The 19,978-nt window shown below is 43.5% G+C and overlaps 1 protein-coding gene across 4 annotated transcripts in view; it reads right to left on the bottom strand.

Moving 5' to 3' along the window:
* ccdc102a (coiled-coil domain containing 102A) overlaps positions 1-19,978 on the bottom strand; it is a 209,675-nt gene that overhangs the window by 49,057 nt on the left and 140,640 nt on the right. For all 4 annotated transcript variants that reach the window (XM_060838302.1, XM_060838304.1, XM_060838303.1 and 1 more), the window contains one exon: positions 18,598-18,807. In XM_060838302.1, coding sequence (XP_060694285.1) covers positions 18,598-18,807 — 210 coding nt within the window. The remainder of the gene's footprint in view (positions 1-18,597; positions 18,808-19,978) is intronic.

Raw genomic sequence — 19,978 nt, 5'->3', positions numbered from 1 at the left:
GTCTGGCAGCAGAGTTCATGTTTCAAGTCCAGTGACCCTCCCTTAGAACCACCTCCCCCAGTTTGTGGTCTCTATAAAGCGCCTTGCATTATTTGTCTACATTACAGTAGCTGTATGATTAGAAACGTGTTGCTGCTGTAATTCTTTGGGAGCAGAGGATCATAGAGGAGAAAGTGAGGACTGCAGATGCTGGAGATCAGAGCTGAAAATGTGTTGCTGGAAAAGCGCAGCAGGTCAGGCAGCATCCAAAGAGCAGGAGAGTCGATGTTTCGGGCATGAGACCTTCTTCAGGAATGAAGAAGGAATTCTTCAGGAATTCCTGAAGCAGGGCTCATGCCCGAAACGTTGATTCTCCTGCTCTTTGGATGCTGCCTGACCTGCTGCGCTTTTCCAGCAACACATTTTCAGAGCAGAGGATCATACCAATTCAAGTGAAAACACAATGCCTTAAAATTAGAGAATAAAAACAAAGTGCTGGAGAAAGTCAGGCAGCATCTGCAGAGGGAAAATCTGTAAAAGATTTTGAAACAAGTTTTAAGTCCAATGGGAGCCTTAAAGATACAAATGCCAACTTCTGGACAACAAAAATCAGTCCAGTTTGCTGAAGGGTACAATAAATCCATGCCCTTGCAGCCCACAGGGCTGCAGTGGCATAACATCGTTTGAAGGATCACACTCAAGTCACATTTTTCCTTTCCTGTTTGCTCATGTGTTCATGAAACCCACAGAGGAAAAAAAATACTATGGAGCCCAAGAAAGCCTTCCTTCCTTTTAATAGCGAAATCTCTCCTCTGGGTGTATGTTTAGCTGGAAGGTCAATGTGCCCAAAGAACTGTATAAAATATTTACAAGCAACTTAACTTTTATGTTTTCTTGAGCTAATGGAATGTATATGGCTTTTAAATAATAATGCTGAAAGCACAAAGAAGACCTCAGCACAGAGCAGCCAAAGCAGGAAATGATGACAATTAACACCCACTGGCAAATTCTTGAGTGATAACCCACTGCTCTGCTTTGCTCCATGATCTGCTGGTTATGTGACTGTTCCCACAGAACAAAGGATCAGAGGAACGATGACTTTCTTTAAAATGTACACACACTGCATTTCCCAAACTCAGCAATGTACCTTTGTTAACCATTACCATTTACTGATGATGGGTTCCATGACAGCCAGCCAATTAGCAGTATATATTTCTGAAGCAGTGGTGTAGTGAGGGATAGATTGAAATGGAATTTAATTTCTTCACTGATTCTGGGGAATAACATCAGTGCCTTGATTATTTGGAATAATGAATTGCATTTCAAGCAGCAAAAGTCACATTGCTTAGATTAGATTACTTACAGTGTGGAAACAGGCCCTTCAGCCCAACAGGTCCACACCGACCCACCGAAGCGCAACCCACCCAGACACATTCTCCTACATTTACACCTTCACCTAACACTATGGGCAATTTAGCATGGCCAATTCACCTGACCTGCACATTTTTGGACTGTGGGAGGAAACCGGAGCACCCGGAGGAAACCCACGCAGATACAGGGAGAACGTGCAAACTCCACACAGAGAGTCGCCTGAGGCAGGCATTGAACCCGGGTCTCTGGTGCTGTGAGGCAGCAGTGCTTTTCCTACATCACAGTAAAATCTGTAAAGGACTTTGGAAGGATATGATTATGCTACACAAATGTAAGTCCCTCTTCATTCTTAAATGAATAATCTTTTTATCTTTACAGTTGAGTTCTGCAGTTCTGGAGCAAACAAGCCTGTTTTACATGGATGGTCTGCTGTTTATCCAAAAGTCACTGAGCTTTAATTGACTCTTTGAGCATATGCTAAGAATGCAAATTAATCCTCATATCACTTCTCAGGGGATGCCTGCATTTGACCACATGATGTCAACGACAGAGATACAAGAACATTTTAAAGATACAACCAACAGCACATGAACAGGCCCTTCAGCCCAAAGACTGTTGAGGCACACAATGCTTTTCTACACTAAAACTCTTTTAACTTTAAGCTGTCCGTATCCCTCTATTCCCTGCCTAGTCAAATATCTGCCAAGATGCCTGCACCACCTCCTCTCAGACTGCATTCCAGATACTTAATAGCCTCGGTGTAAAATATTTGCCTCTCACATCTTTAAACTTATCCCAGTTTCGCTTAAAACTATGTCTCCTAATAATTGCCATTTCTAATCTAGAATAAAAGACTTCAACTGTCCAATCTATCCACGCCTCTCATCATTTTGTAAACTTCTATCACCCCCTCATCCTTCAATGATTTGGAGGTGCCAGCGTTGGACTGGAGTGGACAAAGTTAAAAATCACACCGCACCAAGTTATAGTCCAACAGGTTTATTGGGAAGCACTGGCTCAGAGCGCTGCTCCTTCATCAGGTGGTTGAGGAGTGTAAGATCATAAGACACAGAACGTATAGCAAACGTTTAGTGTAATGTAACTGAAATTATATATTGAAAAAGACCTGGGTTGTTTGTTAAATCTTCCATCTTTTAGAATGAAGATATTGGGTTCAGTTCTTTCATATGCAAATTGCAGAACTTTTGTAAAGTTATATTCTCAAATGAACTTTAACAATTGGTGTCACGTCAGCCCAGATAATGCATTTAAGGTATGAGGTGCCCTGCGTGAGACTGTCTGTGCCCCAATATTCAAACTGATTCTAATCTATAAAAAAACTTACAGAATCTTACATGGATTCATGCAGTTTGAGCAAAATAAAATGTAATTCTGCAAGTACAAATTCACCCCACAAATTGTGTATCTGAGTGTGTGTGTGTGTGTGTGTGTGTGTGTGTGTGTGTGTGTGTGTGTGTGTGTGTAGGGTTTTGGGTGTGAGTGTCTTTGAGAGAGTATGTATGTGCATGCGAAGGAGAGTGTAAAGGGGTACAAGGCTGTGAGAGGGTGCATGTGCGAGAGTGCATATGAGACAGAACCTGTGTATGAGAGGTGGTTTGTCTGTGCATGCGTGTCTGTCTGTGTGCACGGATGTGTGTCTGTGTCTGTGTGTAGTGCAATGGGGTCACCTGTAGTGTGACATGAACCCAAGGTCCCGATTGAGGCCATCCCCATGGGTACCGAACTTGGCTATCAGCCTCTGCTCGGACACTTTGCATTGTTACCTGTCCCAAAATCCACTTGGAGGATGTGTCACCCGAAGGTCTGAGGTTGAACATCCCAGACTGCTGAAGTGTTATCCAACTGGGAGGGAACAATCCTGTCTGTTGATTGTTGTGCGGTGTCCATTTATCTGTTGCCGCAGCCTCTGTTTGGTCTCGCCACTGTACCATGCCTCAGGGCATCCATGCCTACAGCTTTTTAGGTAGACAACGTTGGCTGAGTTGCAGGAATACCTGCCATGTACACAGTGGGAGGTGTCCCACACGTAACGGTGGTATCCACGTCAACGCTGACACGTCTTGCACCGTCTACTGTGACAAGGTTGTATGGTGCTGTCCTGAAAGCCAGGCAGTTTGCTACGAACAATGAGATTTGGTGGTGTTTAAAGGCGAGAAGTGGAAGCGTGGGGAAGGTCTTGTCAAAGGTGCTCATCCTCATTCATATTGTGTGGCAGACTGCGAAGAACATGATGTTGTTTTTTTTGGATCCTGGGAAGCACTGGACAACACAGGGTGTCTGTCGGTTGCAGCTCGTGTCTGTCTCCTGAGGAGATGATTACGCTTTCTCACTGTTTCATGTTGGTATCTGGAAGTACTCAAGGATGCACTCATAAGGGGGTATGATGCTCAACTCATCGACCGCCAGTTCCGACATGCCAACTCAATAAGTTCTCTTATAACCTTTTCCAACACTTTACTCACAACCGAAGTAAGGTTCCCTGGTCTATAATTACCAAGGCTATCTCTACTCTCCTTCTTCAAAACGGTGACAACATTTGTTATCCTCTCATCTTCTGGCACTATCCCTGTAGAGGAAGTGAGGACTGCAGATGTTGGAGATTTTAGCCAAGAGTATGGTGATGGAAAAGCACAGGAGGTCAGGCAGCATCTGAGGAGCAGGAGAATCAACGTTTCGGGTATAAGCCGATCATCAGGAATGATGAAGGACTTTTGCCTGAAATGTCGATCCTCTTGGCTCTCGGATGCTGTCTGACTTGCTGTACTTTTCCAGCACTACATTCTCAACTATTCCTGGAGACAATGATGGCAAAGATCAACAGCAAAGATTCTGAAACCTCCTCCCTGGCTTCCCAGCGAAACCAAGGATAAATCCCATCAGGACCAGGGGACTTAGCAATTCTGGGAAGTGTGAAAATAGATAAGATCTCCACCTTGTGAACGTCAATCCTGTCTGGTCTAGTAGCCTGTACCTCAGCATTCCCCTCAACATTGTCGTTTTCCAGTGTGAATACTGACTGAAAAAAGTGTCAATATTGCAACATATTTCGATGGATTATTATAAAGTAATTCACACAACTTTGGAATTAATTGGTAACTCATCACTGTCTTGTCATGCTGCTTGTTAAAAGCATAAAAGATGGTGCAAGGTGCTCTCCCCAATCAAAGTTAAGAGTCAGATAACACTGGGTTATAGTACAACAGGTTTATTTGGAAGCACAAGCTTTTGGAGCGCTGCATCTTCATCCCACCTGAAGGAGGAGCAGCACTCTGAAAGCTTGTACTTCCAAATAAACCTGTAGGGCTATGACCTGGTGTTGTGAGATTTTTAAAATTTTGTCCAGCCCAGTCCAACACAGGAACCTCGACATCTCAACAATCAGACTAGCCTTGTTGGAGTTCTGGTCAATTCCTCCACAAATCACACCATAGTCCATGTTGCTCAAACCCCTCTAAGAATGGGCCTAATTTTACTTTTTGAAGATACGGAGTCTAGATATTTTAAAAATTCATTCACAGGGTGTGGATGTCATTGGCTCAGCCAGTATTTATTGCCCATCAATGCCCCAGACAATAGTTAACATTCAACCACATTGTTGAGAGTCTGGAGTCATACGTAAGCAGGACCAAGTAAGGATGGCTGGTTCCTTCCCTAAAGGACATGAGCAATGAAACACCATTTATTATGGGACTTGGAAGGTTCAGCATTGTAACAACCATTTGATTGGTCAGGTTGGAACTTAATGCAGAGTCAGTCAATCAAGCATGGAGCTGGAAAACACACAGCAGGTCAAGCAGCATCAGAGGAGCAGGGGAGTCCATCTTTCAAGTGGGAACCTTTCATCACGATTCGGGAGGAGGAGGGAGGCTGAGAAATAGAGGGAGGAGGGTGGCGCTAGGGAAGGTAGACAGGATAGTGATGAGTGGATGCAGATAGGAGATGATTGTGATTGGTCAGGGAGAAGGGTGGAATAGATAGGTGGGAAGGAAGATGGACAGGGTAGATCAGGCTGGATCTGGAAAGAGGTAGGGGGTGGGGAGATTGGAAAGCTGGTGAATTATGCTAAGCCCATATAGTTGGAAGCTCCCAAAGCAGATAATGTGGTGTTCTTCCTGCAGTTTGTGCGTGGCATTAGTTTGACAGTTGAGGCAGCCCAGGATGGACATGTTGTCGGGGCAGTGGGAAAGGGAGGTGAAATGGATGACAAGCAGAAGGTGGGGTTGATTGGAAGGTACAGACCACAGATCTCCCTTGAACCTGTCGCCAAGTTTGTGCTTGGCCCCTTTGATGTAGAGGCTACTCCAGGAACAACAGATGCAAAAATCAGGTTAGTGGAAATGCAGACGAATCTCTGCCGGACTTGGAATGATTCTTTGGGGCCTCGCATGGAGGTAAAGGGGGGTGGCTTGAGGACAGGTTTTGCACCTTCTGCGGCTGCAGGGAAAGGAACCACGTATGGAGGAGAGCTTGGTGGGGATGTAGGCCTAACGAGGGAGTTACAGAGGGAACAGTCCCTGTGAAAGCAGATATAGGTGGGGAAATAAATCTCATTTTAGTCGGGGAGGGTCAGACTGCAGGTGGTGGCAATTGCAGAGAATGGTGCACTGGAGTTTGGAGATTAGTGGGGTGGAATGTGAGGACCAGGTGACTCTATCCTTGTTGCAGTTGGGAGTGGGCGGGGTGTGAGGGCACAAGTGTGGAAAATGGAGGAGCTGTGGTTGAGGGCATTGGTAATCATGGGGGAGGGGAAGTCAGAGGACATTTGGGATGTCCTGGAGTGGAATCACTCATCCTGGAGCAGATACAGCAGAGGCGGAGGCAAAGGAACTGGGAGTACAGGATTGCATTTATGCTGGGTGTGTGGTGGTGGTGGTGGTCTAGTCAATGCAGCTGTATGGATCATTGGGTTTGAAATTGGCATTGGTGCTGAGTTTGTTGCTAGAGGTCCAGAAAGGGAGGGAGTTTCAGAGATGGTTCGGATGGAAAGTGGGAGCGAAGGAGATGAACTGTTTAGCCTCCTGGTGGGAGCATCAGGCAGCGCCAATACAGTCATCAATTTAGTGGAGAAAAGTGTGGGGGTATTGCCAGTACAGCAGCGGAAGAGGGACTGATCCAACTATCCTAAGCAGCAGCAGGCATAGCTCGGACCCATGCGGGTACCCATAGCCACCCCTTTGGTGTGTAGGAAGTGGGAGGATTCAAGGAGAGTTGTTAAGGGCGAGGACCAAGCAGATGAGAGTGAGAGTGGAGGGGGGCTGGTTGGATCTGCGAGAGAGAAGGAAATGGAGGGCTTTTACACCCTCTTGATGGGGGCAACAGGTGTAGAGAGACTGGATATCGTGATGAACAGGAGGTATTGGAAGCTGGGGAACTGAATGTCATGGAGAAGGTGGAGGGTGTGGGTCGTGTCCTGAACATAGGTGGGGAGTCCCTGGACCATAGGGGAGACGGCAGGTTCAAGATAGGAGATGAGTTCAGTCGGCTAGGAGCAGACAGAGACAAACCGGTTGACTGTGGCAAGTCAGGTTTATGACTTTTGGGTGGGGGATAGAAGCTGGTACTGCAGGAACTAGGTTGGAGGCTGTGTCCTTTGTAAGGGGAGTGAAACAAAGAAGCAAGGAGATGTCTAGCGGCTGGGTAAATCAAGCTCGCTCTCTCTCTCTCTTCTCTGTAAAAAGCTTGCTCTAATTTTCTGTTGAAAGAGTTGAAAAACTACATTTGAAAATGCACAAAGTAGTAACTTTAAACTTAAAGACTAAATGAAAGACCTAAGTCCATCCAAGCAACCAAAGCACTCCATAAAAATCAATGCTGTGGCCCATCAAGGCATCACTGAAGAATCAAAAGAATTGTGAAATCCATCCTTCTAATTAAGTTTCTGCTGTTGACTGGTGAAACGGAACTGTGTTCTACTGTGCCCTCCTGACCATTTTTCCCTCCACTCAACGTATGCATTTTCCTGCTTTTTGTCCTTGTGCTTGTGCTCAAGGTCAATGAGTAGAAGGGGCAAAATTTCAGCTCCATAAATTAGAAACTATCTTTTACTGTTCATGTTAAAGGCAAGGGTGGTGCAATTGATATAGAATTATTTTACTTTGTTCCTGAAAGAAACTGGGTAACAGTCCATCAGAAACATATTAGGATTCATAGTAGTTACATCAAACCTTCCAAAACGTGTTGACTCTGGGAATAGTTGGGATTGATTTCCAGCACACCATCCCAGTGAGTAATGACAAAGAAGAACAAGGAAAATCACAGCAAAGGAAAGCCTGCGCCGATCCAGGTCCTCCATCTAAACCTGGTGCCTATTTTACAAGGATTTGTACCCCTCTGCTCCCTGCCCATTCATGTATCGGTCTAGGTACATCTTAAATGACACTTTGTTCCCACCTCTACCATCTCCACTGGCAAAGCATTCTAGGTGTCCACCACCCTCTGCGCAAAGAAATTTCCACACATATCTCCCTTAAATTTTTCCCCTCTCACCTTGAATTTGTGACCCCTAGTAATTGAATCCCCTACTCTGTGAAAAAGCTTTAACTATTCACCCTGTCTACGCCTCATGATTTTGTGGACCTCAAGCAGATCCCTCTTCAACCTCTGTCTTTCTAATGAAAAAGAATCCTAATCTACTCAACCTCTCTTTGTAACTAGTGCCCTCCATACTAGGCAAAATCCTGGTGAACCTTCACTGACCCCTCTACAAAGCACCCGCATCCTTTTGGTAATGGGGCCAGCAGAAATGTATGCAGTATTCCAAACATGGCAGAACTAAAGCCGTATACAACTGTAACATGACCTGTAACATAACTCTTGTGCTCAATACCCTGTCTGATGAAGGAAAGCATGCTGTATGCCTTCTTGACAACTTTGTCGACCTGCATTACCATCCTTAGGGTATGATGGACCTGAACACCCAGATCTCTCTGTACATCAACTTTCCCCAGGGCTTTTCCATTTACTGTATAGTTTGCTCTTGAATTAGATTTCCAAAATGCATCACCTTGCAGGTGCCCACACTGAACTCCATCAGCCAGTTCTCTGCTCAACTCTCCAATCTCTCTCTGTTCTGCTGTATTCTCTGACAGTCCTCTTCACTCCCTGCTACTCCACCAATCTTATTGTCATCTGCAAACTTGCTAATTAGATCACCTACACCTTCCTGGCTATTCGGTCAAACTAATTAACCTAACTAACTAATCTGAAATATTAACATGCCTACTTAGTTGCAAATGCACAGGATATCTGTTGCTTTATTCCTTCCTAACCATGTCACCTTTTGTCACTTCTGCCCTTTATTTGTCTTTCAGTTTCTTCCTAACCATTATTTTCCACAACTTTATTCAGCCGATCATTAACATTTCTCTCAATGCCTCCAAATTTACTCGCTGCCAAATCTTTCAAACAGCCCTCACTTCGTTACTTGTAAGTCAAATCTATCACCCTGGTTATTGGATTTGCAAGGAGCCTGATCACAGCCCAATTTGTTGGGAGTCAGTCACAAAGTAACAGCTGTTTCTCCAGAATGTGCTATATGCCAGAGTAACTGAGTTGCAGTGCGTTACTGGAAATATCTAAATGAAATTGTGAAACAATTCAGCCAGCAATAGAGTTAGAAAAAACAGCACCTTAAGGAGAGGAGAAGGTATTCGGTTTAGATGGACAGAACATAGCGATGGTGACATGATCTCAGTGACGAGCAGCAAATCTAGTTCAATCAACATATACCCCTTCGGAATCAATTATACATTTTGTTACGACACTGAGTAAATTCTTAATGTAACCCAGCAACACAGAAAAGGTTTATCTTGTGTAGTAATCTGAGAAAGGTTGAGAGGCCCAGAATGATTTAAAGTAAAATCTAACAACTTTATTTCTCAAAGTATAACAGAGAATAATTAACTAACAACTATTTACAACTCCGTCCTCTAATTTATCTGTTACCTTCTCCTTTACAATAACAGTCCGATAAAACCCCCAATTAAGATTTATAAAACAAAAATCTTATCTCAAAACCAGGCAGCTTTTTTTTTCAGTATTCCTGCCTTCTTCTTGGAGATTCTGCTTCACTGGTTTCTGATCGATAAAGGTACTTTTAAGAGTTATTTTTCAGGCTGTCTTTACGTGCTAGTAGCTTGGCAGTTCTCTTCTCAACTGTTGAATTTTCCCTGATCTTATACCTCAAAAGCATCGGCATTTAAGACTGTCAAGATACTAAATTCAAACTGGATTGGAGTTTAGTATTTTTCGGGGTATAATTAGGCCAATCAGTTTAAATTCAAATTTGTTTTGTTGGTTCCAGGTAAACAGCTGCCCTAGGTATCCTAGCAGCTGGAGCACAGGTTACATTGTATCTTATTGAGAACACTTGGTGCAGTCACTGTTAACTTTTAACTCTCTTAAAAGTTACAATACACCCACATCCTCATAATTTAAACACCATATTGGGTTTGTGGCCAGATCATGAGTATGTCTCTTTCTCTGCACCACTTTCCTTAGCAAGGCTGTATTCAATCCAGTTTGCACTTATAGCTCATTTTATGATGTCTGCAGAATGGCAAGGACAAAAACCCACACAGAATCAAAATCAGATGATAGTAGCAGTTGAGGCCCCTGAACAAACATTAAAAAAAAGTTCAGTGTCTGATGTCATTTACCATCTCAGGAATTGACAGTAAAACAAAAGTGGAGTTGGAATGTGATGGTTGTCAATATTTTGAGTTTGATGACTCTTCTTCAGAACTGTTCTGATGAAGAATCACTGGACTCAAAATATTAACTCGGCTTTCTCCCCACATACTGCCAAACCTGAGTTTTGCTAGCAATTTGTTTTTGCGACACAAACACAGGAGCTTTCTTGCATAAACTAAGACAGGCAATAAATATCCAACTGGCACAAGCTCCAGATGATCAGCTGAAAAGCAGTTTTATCACACATCAGAGAAAAGCTTCTTTAAATAGGTCTTTTGAAGTACACATCTGTAAAAGCTGTGAAAAGGTGGGTGTTGCCAATAAGTTGACATTGTTCATGACAATATGTGTCACTGTCTGCACTGGATAGTGAGGCACTGTCCATGGAGAGGTAGCAAGCACTGGATCAACAAACACTGTGTAACTGTGGAGTAGTAGAGTGTGGGCCTTTTAATGGAACATAAAAAAGGACAATGTACAAAGGACACAGTATCAAGGAGGCAATTTATCACATACAGAATTCTTCCTCATGTTACTGAACTCTATCATTAAACTGTCAGAAAGCCAGCCTAAACAATCTTTTTGGTTCTATCACATAAAGGCTAGCGAGGGTTTATTGCTTCCCTTTTTGCCAGAATTGAGGCACGCTAACTGCTAGTTTCGATTATTTACTTGCATCAGGCTTGGCAGCCCGACTGGTCTCTCCAGTAGTAACTGGGCAGGTAAACAGGACCATTTCTGTGCAGATTTTGATCACCATCAGCATTGTTAAAATAAATCTTCAGTATGGAGGCAGCACCTGCTAAGAATGCTTTGAGAGGCACAAATATATCCAGGTGATTTTCACCATTTATTTAAAGATGTGGGTTAAATAGTTTGATTAGAGACAGTCAGCATGGCTTTGAGGGGAACAGGTCATGCCTCACAAACCTTACTGAACTTTTTGAGGATGTGACAAAACACATTGATGAAGGTAGAGCAGTGGATGTGGTGTGTGTGGATTTTAGCAAGGCATTTGATAAAGTTCCCCATTGTAAGCTCATTCAGAAAGTGGTAACCTGTCCTGATGGTGAAGGGGATGTAGGATCAGTGGTGTTCTGGGACCTCCACTCTGATTTTTATGAATGACTTGGATGAGGAAGTGGGAGGGTGGGTTAGTAAGTTTGCTGATGACATGAAGGTTGGAGGATTGGTGGATAGTGTGGAGGGCTGTTGTAGGTTGCAACAGGACATTGACAGGATGCAGGGCTGGGCTGCTAAGTGGCAAATGGAGTTCAACCTGAAAAAGTGAGAAGTGACTCACTTTGGAAGTTCAAATTTGAATGCAGAAAAAGAGAGAGAAATGGCAAACAGGTAGAGGGAGAAAATAGAAGGAAAGATCAGGAGGACAGGAAAAGAAAGTAATTTACTTACTGTCAGAGATTAAAATGGTAAGCATTTATTTACTGAAAGAGCTTGCTCTGCCATTTGAATCAATCATGGCTGATTTAATCTGGGCCTCAGCTCCACCTTCCTGCCTGCTGTCTGTAACCCTTCAACCCATTACTACCTCCTGTTTATTTGTTCAGTATCCTATCTTCCATCACACACTGGGGGAGTGAACACCACAGATTTATGATCCTTGAGGAGAAGTAATTTCTTCTCATCTCTGCAGAAGACTACAGAATGGTGTCTAAGATCATTGCTATAGGGTTGACGATTCACCCTAACCAAACCTGCCACGTACCATACAGGATGATCTCGGAGAGCCTCGCATTCCTGAAGGATATGGAAGCCTATGTGCAGGACAGGTGGGTGGACACCTGCTTCATTAACCTGGAACAGGAGAAGGACTTTAACAGGATAGTACACCTACGTGTGGGATGTGCTCTTCAAAGTCAGTGTTGGGGAAGGAATCTGCAGTTGAATCAGTCTGCTCTACATCCAATATCATAACTGCAATCTCAATCAGCAGGAATCAGAACACTTTCCAATCAGATCTGAGGTCAGGCAGGGCTGTCCCACTCTCGCTTGTCTTGTGTGGGTGTTTTATACAGTCCTTTGCTGAATCCATCAGGAAGGATGCAAGCTTAAGAGGAGTGATTATTACAGGCAGCAGAGGCCAGGTCAAAGCCTCCCTGTACATGGATGACCATCGACATTTTCTGCTCGTATCCGCTGTCAGTGCACAGACTCATGAGCATCTGCAATTAGTTCAAACCGGCCTTGGGAACAAAGGTAAACCAAGGAAAGAATAAGGTAGTATCCTTTGGAAACTGGGCGGACCGATCCTACATCCCCTTCACCATCAGGACAGGTTACCAGAAATTGCTGAGAATATGGTGTGGAGGGGCTGAGGCAGGCGCAAAATCTTGGAAGGGACAGATTGACAAGATGAAGCAGAAACTGGTCTTTTTGGAGCAGCTCTCTGCCTCCATTGCAGGTAAAAACCTGATCATCAGGTGCAAGGCACTCTCTGCTTTTCTATGTGGCACAGGTCTGGCAGTTGCAGTCATCTGAACCATCTTCCACTTTGTCTGGGAGATCTACGATGGAACAGGGACTCTACGTACAAATGAAGTCTGGATGACCGGGGGATCATCCTCATCCTGATGGCCATCTTTCTGTATGACTGCATCAACCTGCGCGTCCACTCTCATACATAAACACCAGGATGCACTCCATACTTGCGAAGGATAGGACTGGCCTCATTGCCATGGTAAGCTTCAAGGAGTTGGACTGTACACTCAGTTGATCTGAACTACCACGTGCTGTCTACTTAAAGTGTCTTCGTTACACATTTCCTGCTGGAAGTGCCTTTGCAAAGGAAGTCTGGACAATAATGCAGTGGCTTTTGTCAGGTTCATCCTGACCAGCTGAGTGAAACAGGACTCTAACTCACTCTATGGTCTGTTCTCCAGGATGGACACAGAGATAAATATTAACTGTGCTGGAGAACCAACAACTCCGTGAAAGACACTTTTAGTCTGCCCGAAACTTGGTCTTATAGAACAAGAAAATGTTGAATTGACCAAGCATTACAAACTGGCACATTCCAAGGTCCAGGACTATATACTGAGGGACACATTAAAGTTTGTGGCAGCTGTCGTCAAAGTGCAGTGGGGAAAGACCACTTTCTAAGGTCGTCCTGCTGAAGGTAAAAGGGGTGTCCATTCGGTTTGGACTCTCCTGGAGACAATGTATGTAAATTTAGCATTGTACATGGAAGAGATTGCTTCGGTTTTTTTTGGATAGAGTCAAACTCCAATGTTTATTTCTTTCCTTGACATACTCCTGTACAGAATAGGACTATGCATATGTTCTTACTTATTTTGTATGAATAATGTATATTTTCAAAATTTAAGTTTTAAATCTGTTAGTTACACTATAACCTCTCGCTTTAGATTGCTCCATGACACAATATCCTCTCTCATCTACTTTTAGTGTCTTTAGTATCAATTAAATCTTAATACCTCAATTAGATTTAGCACATCCATAAACAGAATATTAGCTATGGAAGCTATGGAATCTTTGTTATTATACATAGGCCTACACACTGATCCAATGGAAGGCAACACTATAGAGCTAATAGAGGTCAGAGTTGTCTTATTCATTTGTCACATGTTCACATAAATGCTCATCTATTAACCTAGGGTCAATTAAAAAAACAGACAGTCAGCGTCCTACAGCAGGGAGACAGGCCCTTTGGCCCACAATGGTCCATGCTGACCAAAACATCTGTTTCACGCTAACCATATTTCCAAGCACTTGGTACATTTCCTTCCAATTCCGTTCCTATCTGTGGATTTGTCCAAATGTCTTTCAAATGTTGTTAGTGTACTTGCCTCAACCACTTCCGCTGGCAGTTCATTCCACACGTATACCTCCTGTATAAAAAAAGTTGCTCCTTTTTTCCCTTTCCCCTTTTACCTTAAACTGATGCCCTCTCGTCCCCAACAATGGGAAAAAGCCTGAATGTATTCACCATGCCTCTCAAAATCTTATGCACCTGTATAAGGTTCCTTCTCAGTCTCCTATGTCTATAGGAAAATGTCCTAGCTTGTCCAATCTCTCCCTGTAACTCAGACAATTGAGTCCAGGCAACATCCTTGTAAATTTCTTCTGCACTCTTTCCAGTTTAAAAACATCCTTCCTATAACAAGGTGACAAAAATTGAACACAGTACCCCAAGTGCGGCCTCACCGATGCTCTGTATAACTACAACTCCATTTGCCATTCCTCAGCCCACTTCGCCAGCTGATCAAGGTCTTGCTGCAATTCATGATAACCTTCCTCACTGTTCATGATGTCACCTATTTTAATGTCATCCCCAAACCAATCACTGATGTAAAGAACAGTAATCTGAGGCACTCCACTAGTCTCAGGTCTCCAGTCTTACAAGCACCCTTCCAACAATACCCACTGTTTTCTATGATCAAACTAATTTATATCCAATTTGCCAGCTGCCCCTGGATTCTATGTGATCTAACCTTCTAGAGCAGCCGACCATGTAGAACCTTATCAAAGGCCTTACTGAAATCCATATACACTACATCTACTGCCCTGTCCTCATCACCCTTCCTGGTCACTTCCTCAAAGAACCATAACAAATTTGTGAGGTATGATCTCCCACTCTCAAAGCCATGCTGACTACTCTTAATCAAACCTTTAATTTCCAAATACATGTATATCTTGTCCCTCAAACTTCTCAAGTAACTTACCCACCACAGAAGTTAAGCTTACTGGTTTATAGTTCCCAGGCTTTTCTTGCAGCCCTTCTTGAATAATGGCACAACATTCACTACCCTCCAGTCTCCTGGTTGTTGTTCATTGTGTCACCATAATCTTACCAGACCATAGGGGCTTCTCTCATTAGTGAGAAGCGACTGGTGGTGATTTAACCCGAGGGCCACCAGACCTCAGGTGAGGGAAGAGGTTGAGAAGGAGATAGAGTCCTTCATGGTAACCACAATCCAGTGGAATTGAACCCATGCTGTTAGCATCATGATGCTCTTTAAACCAATAATCCAACCAACTGAGCTAAACCAATTCCCAGTCTTCTGATACCTCATCCGTGGCTAACGATGATGCAAAAATATCAGCCAAGGCCCCCACAATTTCTTCTCTACCCTATTGCAGGGTTCTTAGATATATCTGGTCAGGACCAGGAAATTTATCGACCTTCACGCATTCTAACACACCCAACACCTCCTTTACTGTGATATAGACTGTCCCCAAGATATCCTTACTAACTTCTCCAAGTTCCCAAGTTTTCATGTCTTTCTCCATGGTAAACACAGAGGAGAAAGATTCATTAAGAACTTCGCCCATCTCCTACAGTTCTACACATGCATGCCCACTCTGGTACTTGAGGAGCCCTTTTCTCTCTCCAGTTGTTCTTTTGCCTTTAATATACTTAAAGTACTTTTTTGCTTTATCTCATCATTATTCAATCATTTCCATCCCAACAGGTTTTTTAAAAATGAGTGTTTTTAACTATGTTTCAAATTCCACCCCTTCAACAGTGCTGATCTCTGCTTTGAAAGCCCAATTTCATATCCACTTAAAAACAGTAAACAGCTAACTGTCTCAGTTTTACAGTAATGAACAGAAACTCATATGTACACCTTTAAATACAATCTTAGGTAGCACACTGGTAATCTCATGCCAGTACTCTCATAGTAAATAGGAATTATCAGGAATATTCCAGTTTTTCTGCCCTACCTACGCGTACTTGGTCCACATCTATGTGAGGGTGGGTATTGAAAGGTAAAGTCATAGAGAAGAAGTGAGAATTCATTATTTGCCTGCAGTCAAGTACCTTTTGACCTGACTCACTTTTTTTTTCCTGTTTGACTCTCACTACTCCTCACTGGTCATATCTCTCAGGTAGCGTTTTCAAGAAGCCAGGCAGCGCACAACTGCACAGCAACACGGACAATATTTACACAGACAGGTCATAAACTGTCTCCTTTAAGATATTACAGTGTTTGGCCCTGCCAGTACCCTGCAGTGCATCAAGCAGGATACAGAAGCAATACATGGTAGAAGAGACATAGCCTCTATTGCTGTTCATTTAAAACTTTCTTATTTTCACATCACACCAAGGAACGTCAGGATACAGGACTCTCCCAACATCTTTGGCAATGTTTCCCCTTTCTAGTTGCTAATTAACTAGTGGGAAGACCCTGATGTTACATCAGGATCAGAAGGGATACTGCTTCAATTTAGACCTACTAGGAACTACGCCCGCACCAATACCACCCTCCTGACGCAGCCATTATGCAACACCCATCTGCAGATTCCAATTTTACCACTTCTAGTCCTTACCCTTGAGCACCACTCACACCTCCCCCATCCATCAACCCAAGTGACAGACACCACACACTCTACATCCCACATGAAACTCAACCCAAATGTAACTCTTCCCTCATCCACCCAACCAATCGTCTATGGGCTCTATTCTTGTCCTGATGACCAAGACACAAGGTATCCTCCTCACCTTTGCACCCCTACTTCATACTATAGGGCGGTGGCTATACGGCAGCACGGTGTCTCAGTGGTTAGCACTACTGCCTTACAGCACTAGGGACCCAGGTTCGATCCCAGCCTCTGGCAACCGTCTGTGTGGAGTGTGCACATTCTCCCCGTGTCTGCGTGGGCCACCTCCGGGTGCTCCGGTTTCTTCCCTTAATTCAAAGATGTCCAGGTTAGGTGAATTGACCATGGGAAATTGGTCATAGTGTTGTCATTAAGTCAGGGGTAAATATAGATTGGGGGAAGTGTCTGGGTGGGTTGCACTCGGGAGGGGAGGGGGGGGGGGGGGTCAGTTTCCACACTGAGGCCATTCTGATTCTAAATCTAAAAAAAAACACTGATATCACTCTGCTCCCCGCCACACATAGATCAATGTTTCAACATCCAGCTGCCAGGCACTAGTTGTCCTTTCCCTCACTTTCAGACACGTGTCTTTTGTTCCTTTCCCCCCTCCACTCTAACAAACCTCCACCTATATGGGCGGCACGGTGGCACAGTGGTTAGCACTGCTGCCTCACAGCGCCTGAGACCCAAGTTCAATTCCCGACTCAGGCGACTGACTGTATGGAGTTTGCACGTTCTCCCCATGTCTGCGTGGGTTTCCGCCGGGTGCTCCGGTTTCCTCCCACACTCCAAAGATGTGCGGATCAGGTGAATTGGCCATGCTAAATTGCCCGTAGTGTTAGGTAAGGGGTAAATGTAGGGGTAGGGGTGGGTTGCGCTTCGGCGGGTCGGTGTGGACTTGTTGGGCCGGAGGGCCTGTTTCCACACTGTAAGTAATCTAATATAAACAAAAAGTATTGAGATGATCCTCCTGCACTGTCCCAGGACAGTTTCATCACTGTGTTCCACTGCAGTTTATGCAATAAAAAGAATCTGTATGCTGAAGATTGGAAGTCCACATCTTTGATTAGGTCATCTATATGACAGAAGATTAGATTAGATTACAATATTAGATTAGATTACTTACAGTGTGGAAACAGGCCCTTCAGTCCAACAAGTCCACACCGACCCTCCGAAGAGCAACCCACCCAGACCCATTCCCCTACATTTACCCCTTCACCTAACACTACAGGCAATTTAGCATGGCCAATTCACCTAACCTGCACATCTTTGTGATTGTGGGAGGAAACCGGAGCACTCAGAGGAAACCCATGCAGACATGGGGAGAATGTGCAAACTCCACATAGACAGTTGCCCGAGGCCGGAATTGAACACAGGTCTCTGGCACGGTGAGGCAGCAGTGCTATCCACTGTGCCACCCAGAAGAGATGAGATAAAGTCATAGAACATAGAAAGGTACAACACAGAACAGTTGCGTCCTAATGTAAAATAAAGTAACTTAACCTACGCACCCCTCAACTCACTGCTATCCATGTGCATGCCCAGCAGTCACTTGAATGTCCCTAATGACTCTAGTTCCACCACCACAGCTGGCAACACATTCCATGCATTCACAACTCTCTGCATCAAGAACCTACCTCTGACATAATTGAAAATAGAATTATAGGAGACAAATGTTTTACATTTAATTTATTGCCCATTGGTAACCTGCATTTTACTGTCTATCAGTAACAAAATTCACATTACAATAATCCAATTAATGTGAAAGTTTAGTTCTCAACCTGAGCTCCCTGCAGTATTCTATATCTTGATGTACAGAGAGAAAGACAGCTAGGATTAGAGAGAATGCTGGTGAAGCTGAATCACAGGTTGAACATACTTGGCTTGTTTCAGTCCTGGACTAGTTTTCTCGACCGTAAATGTACTTGCAGAAATTATTTTCCAAAACTTTGTTCTTCCCTCTGCTGCAATACTTTACTGCTTTATTCATCGTTTCCAAAACTCTGCTACCACTACCACGCAAGGCCAGAAAGCAGGTGGGAAAATATTCTGCAGCCATGATGATGTCTATTGTCTGGGTCTTGATAGATTATTGCTCTGATATCAATATCAGATCAGACAGCTTTTTGACTGTCACAACTACAGTAAATCATCACAAAAACACTATTCCTTTACCTTGTTCTTTTCAAAAAGCTCAGTCTGAATGGTCTTCAGATCAGTGTCCAGGGCACTCGCTGCCTGCTTCCTCTTTTTGGCCAATACTTCGACCAGATCTTCAATTTGTGCCCTCTGCTTCTTGTTCTCTCTTTCAAGATTCAGCTTCTCAGTCTCAAGTCGCTCCCTCTTGCCCCATTCTGCTGTGTTCTCTGCCTGAAGCCTCTCCATCTGTGCACACAAAGTAATAAGGTATGTTTAGTAGGGCAATTACTGCATTAGATGGGAGCGGGCACAGAACTTGTATTGTTGCTTACCTGCGATGTCTAACATTAGCTCTATCTGCTTTTCAGGTGGGTATACTTGGCAATATTTCAAAGAGCAGCCAGAAAACTTGAAGTCCTGGTCAATAATTCTCTCAATCAGAATCATTAAAACAAATTACCTAGCCATTACTGCACTGCTACTTGTGGGATCATTCTGTGCGCACATTACAACAGTGATCAAATATCAAAAGAGCTTTATTGGCTGCAAAGTACTGACAAGTCCTAAGTACATAAAAGACAAAAGTAAGTCTTTTTAAACCTACGAATTGAATGTTCCTTGGAAACATGGATGTGCATGCGATGACATTGTGGCTAAGGAGGCATGGCAGTGTAGTCAACACTCAGCTTAGCTCCACCTTAAAATCTGAAGCAACCCTAGGTGTCTGGCAGTAAGCATAGTGTCCAGCAGACACCAATGTCATCCTCTGCTTGTAGTCTTAACATTGTTGTGTAATACATTGTGGACACAAATATATCCCAGTACTGACACCTACAGCCAGTGTATCTCCCTCAATACAGATTTTCTCACTGACCCAGAAGTGGGGAAAAGGACCATCACTTCCTCTAGTTAAAACAATGGAGATGTTGATTCATAGCCTCACTTGTCCACAGCCTCCCATGTTTTACCTTGGACTTCATGCAATTTCTCAAAACTTTTAGAACAGGATAAGGCTAGTTGACTGATTTTGCCTGCTGTATGTTTTCAAAAGCTTAGTCATATTTACATCATTCTTTTTGCTTGCAGACTGACAAAGGCTGCCAAAATGTTAAAATCCTTGGCATCAGGCTTTAAAAGCTTAGATATATATTTTCAATTGTCACTGTTTTTTGATTTAATAATTTTGAAATTTATGATTCTGCTTTGGATCACTATTGTTTAAAGAGCAATTCAAGCATCAACTGACACAGCTGTCTTAAGATTTCACATTTTAAAACAAAAACAAACCTCACTGCAAGAAGAATCAAACAAAGAAAGCACCATTAATTGAACACTATTGTTTGGATTGGCAGAGGCAATTAACTCAGTTGTACTTTTTAATTACTCTAGGTCATCTTTGATATCACAATATTAAAAT

Source organism: Hemiscyllium ocellatum, chromosome 17 (assembly GCF_020745735.1).
Source record: "Hemiscyllium ocellatum isolate sHemOce1 chromosome 17, sHemOce1.pat.X.cur, whole genome shotgun sequence".
Classification (NCBI taxonomy): Eukaryota; Metazoa; Chordata; class Chondrichthyes; order Orectolobiformes; family Hemiscylliidae; genus Hemiscyllium; species Hemiscyllium ocellatum.
Note: the sequence above shows the minus strand (reverse complement) of the source record. Positions and strands in the feature narration are given on the sequence as shown.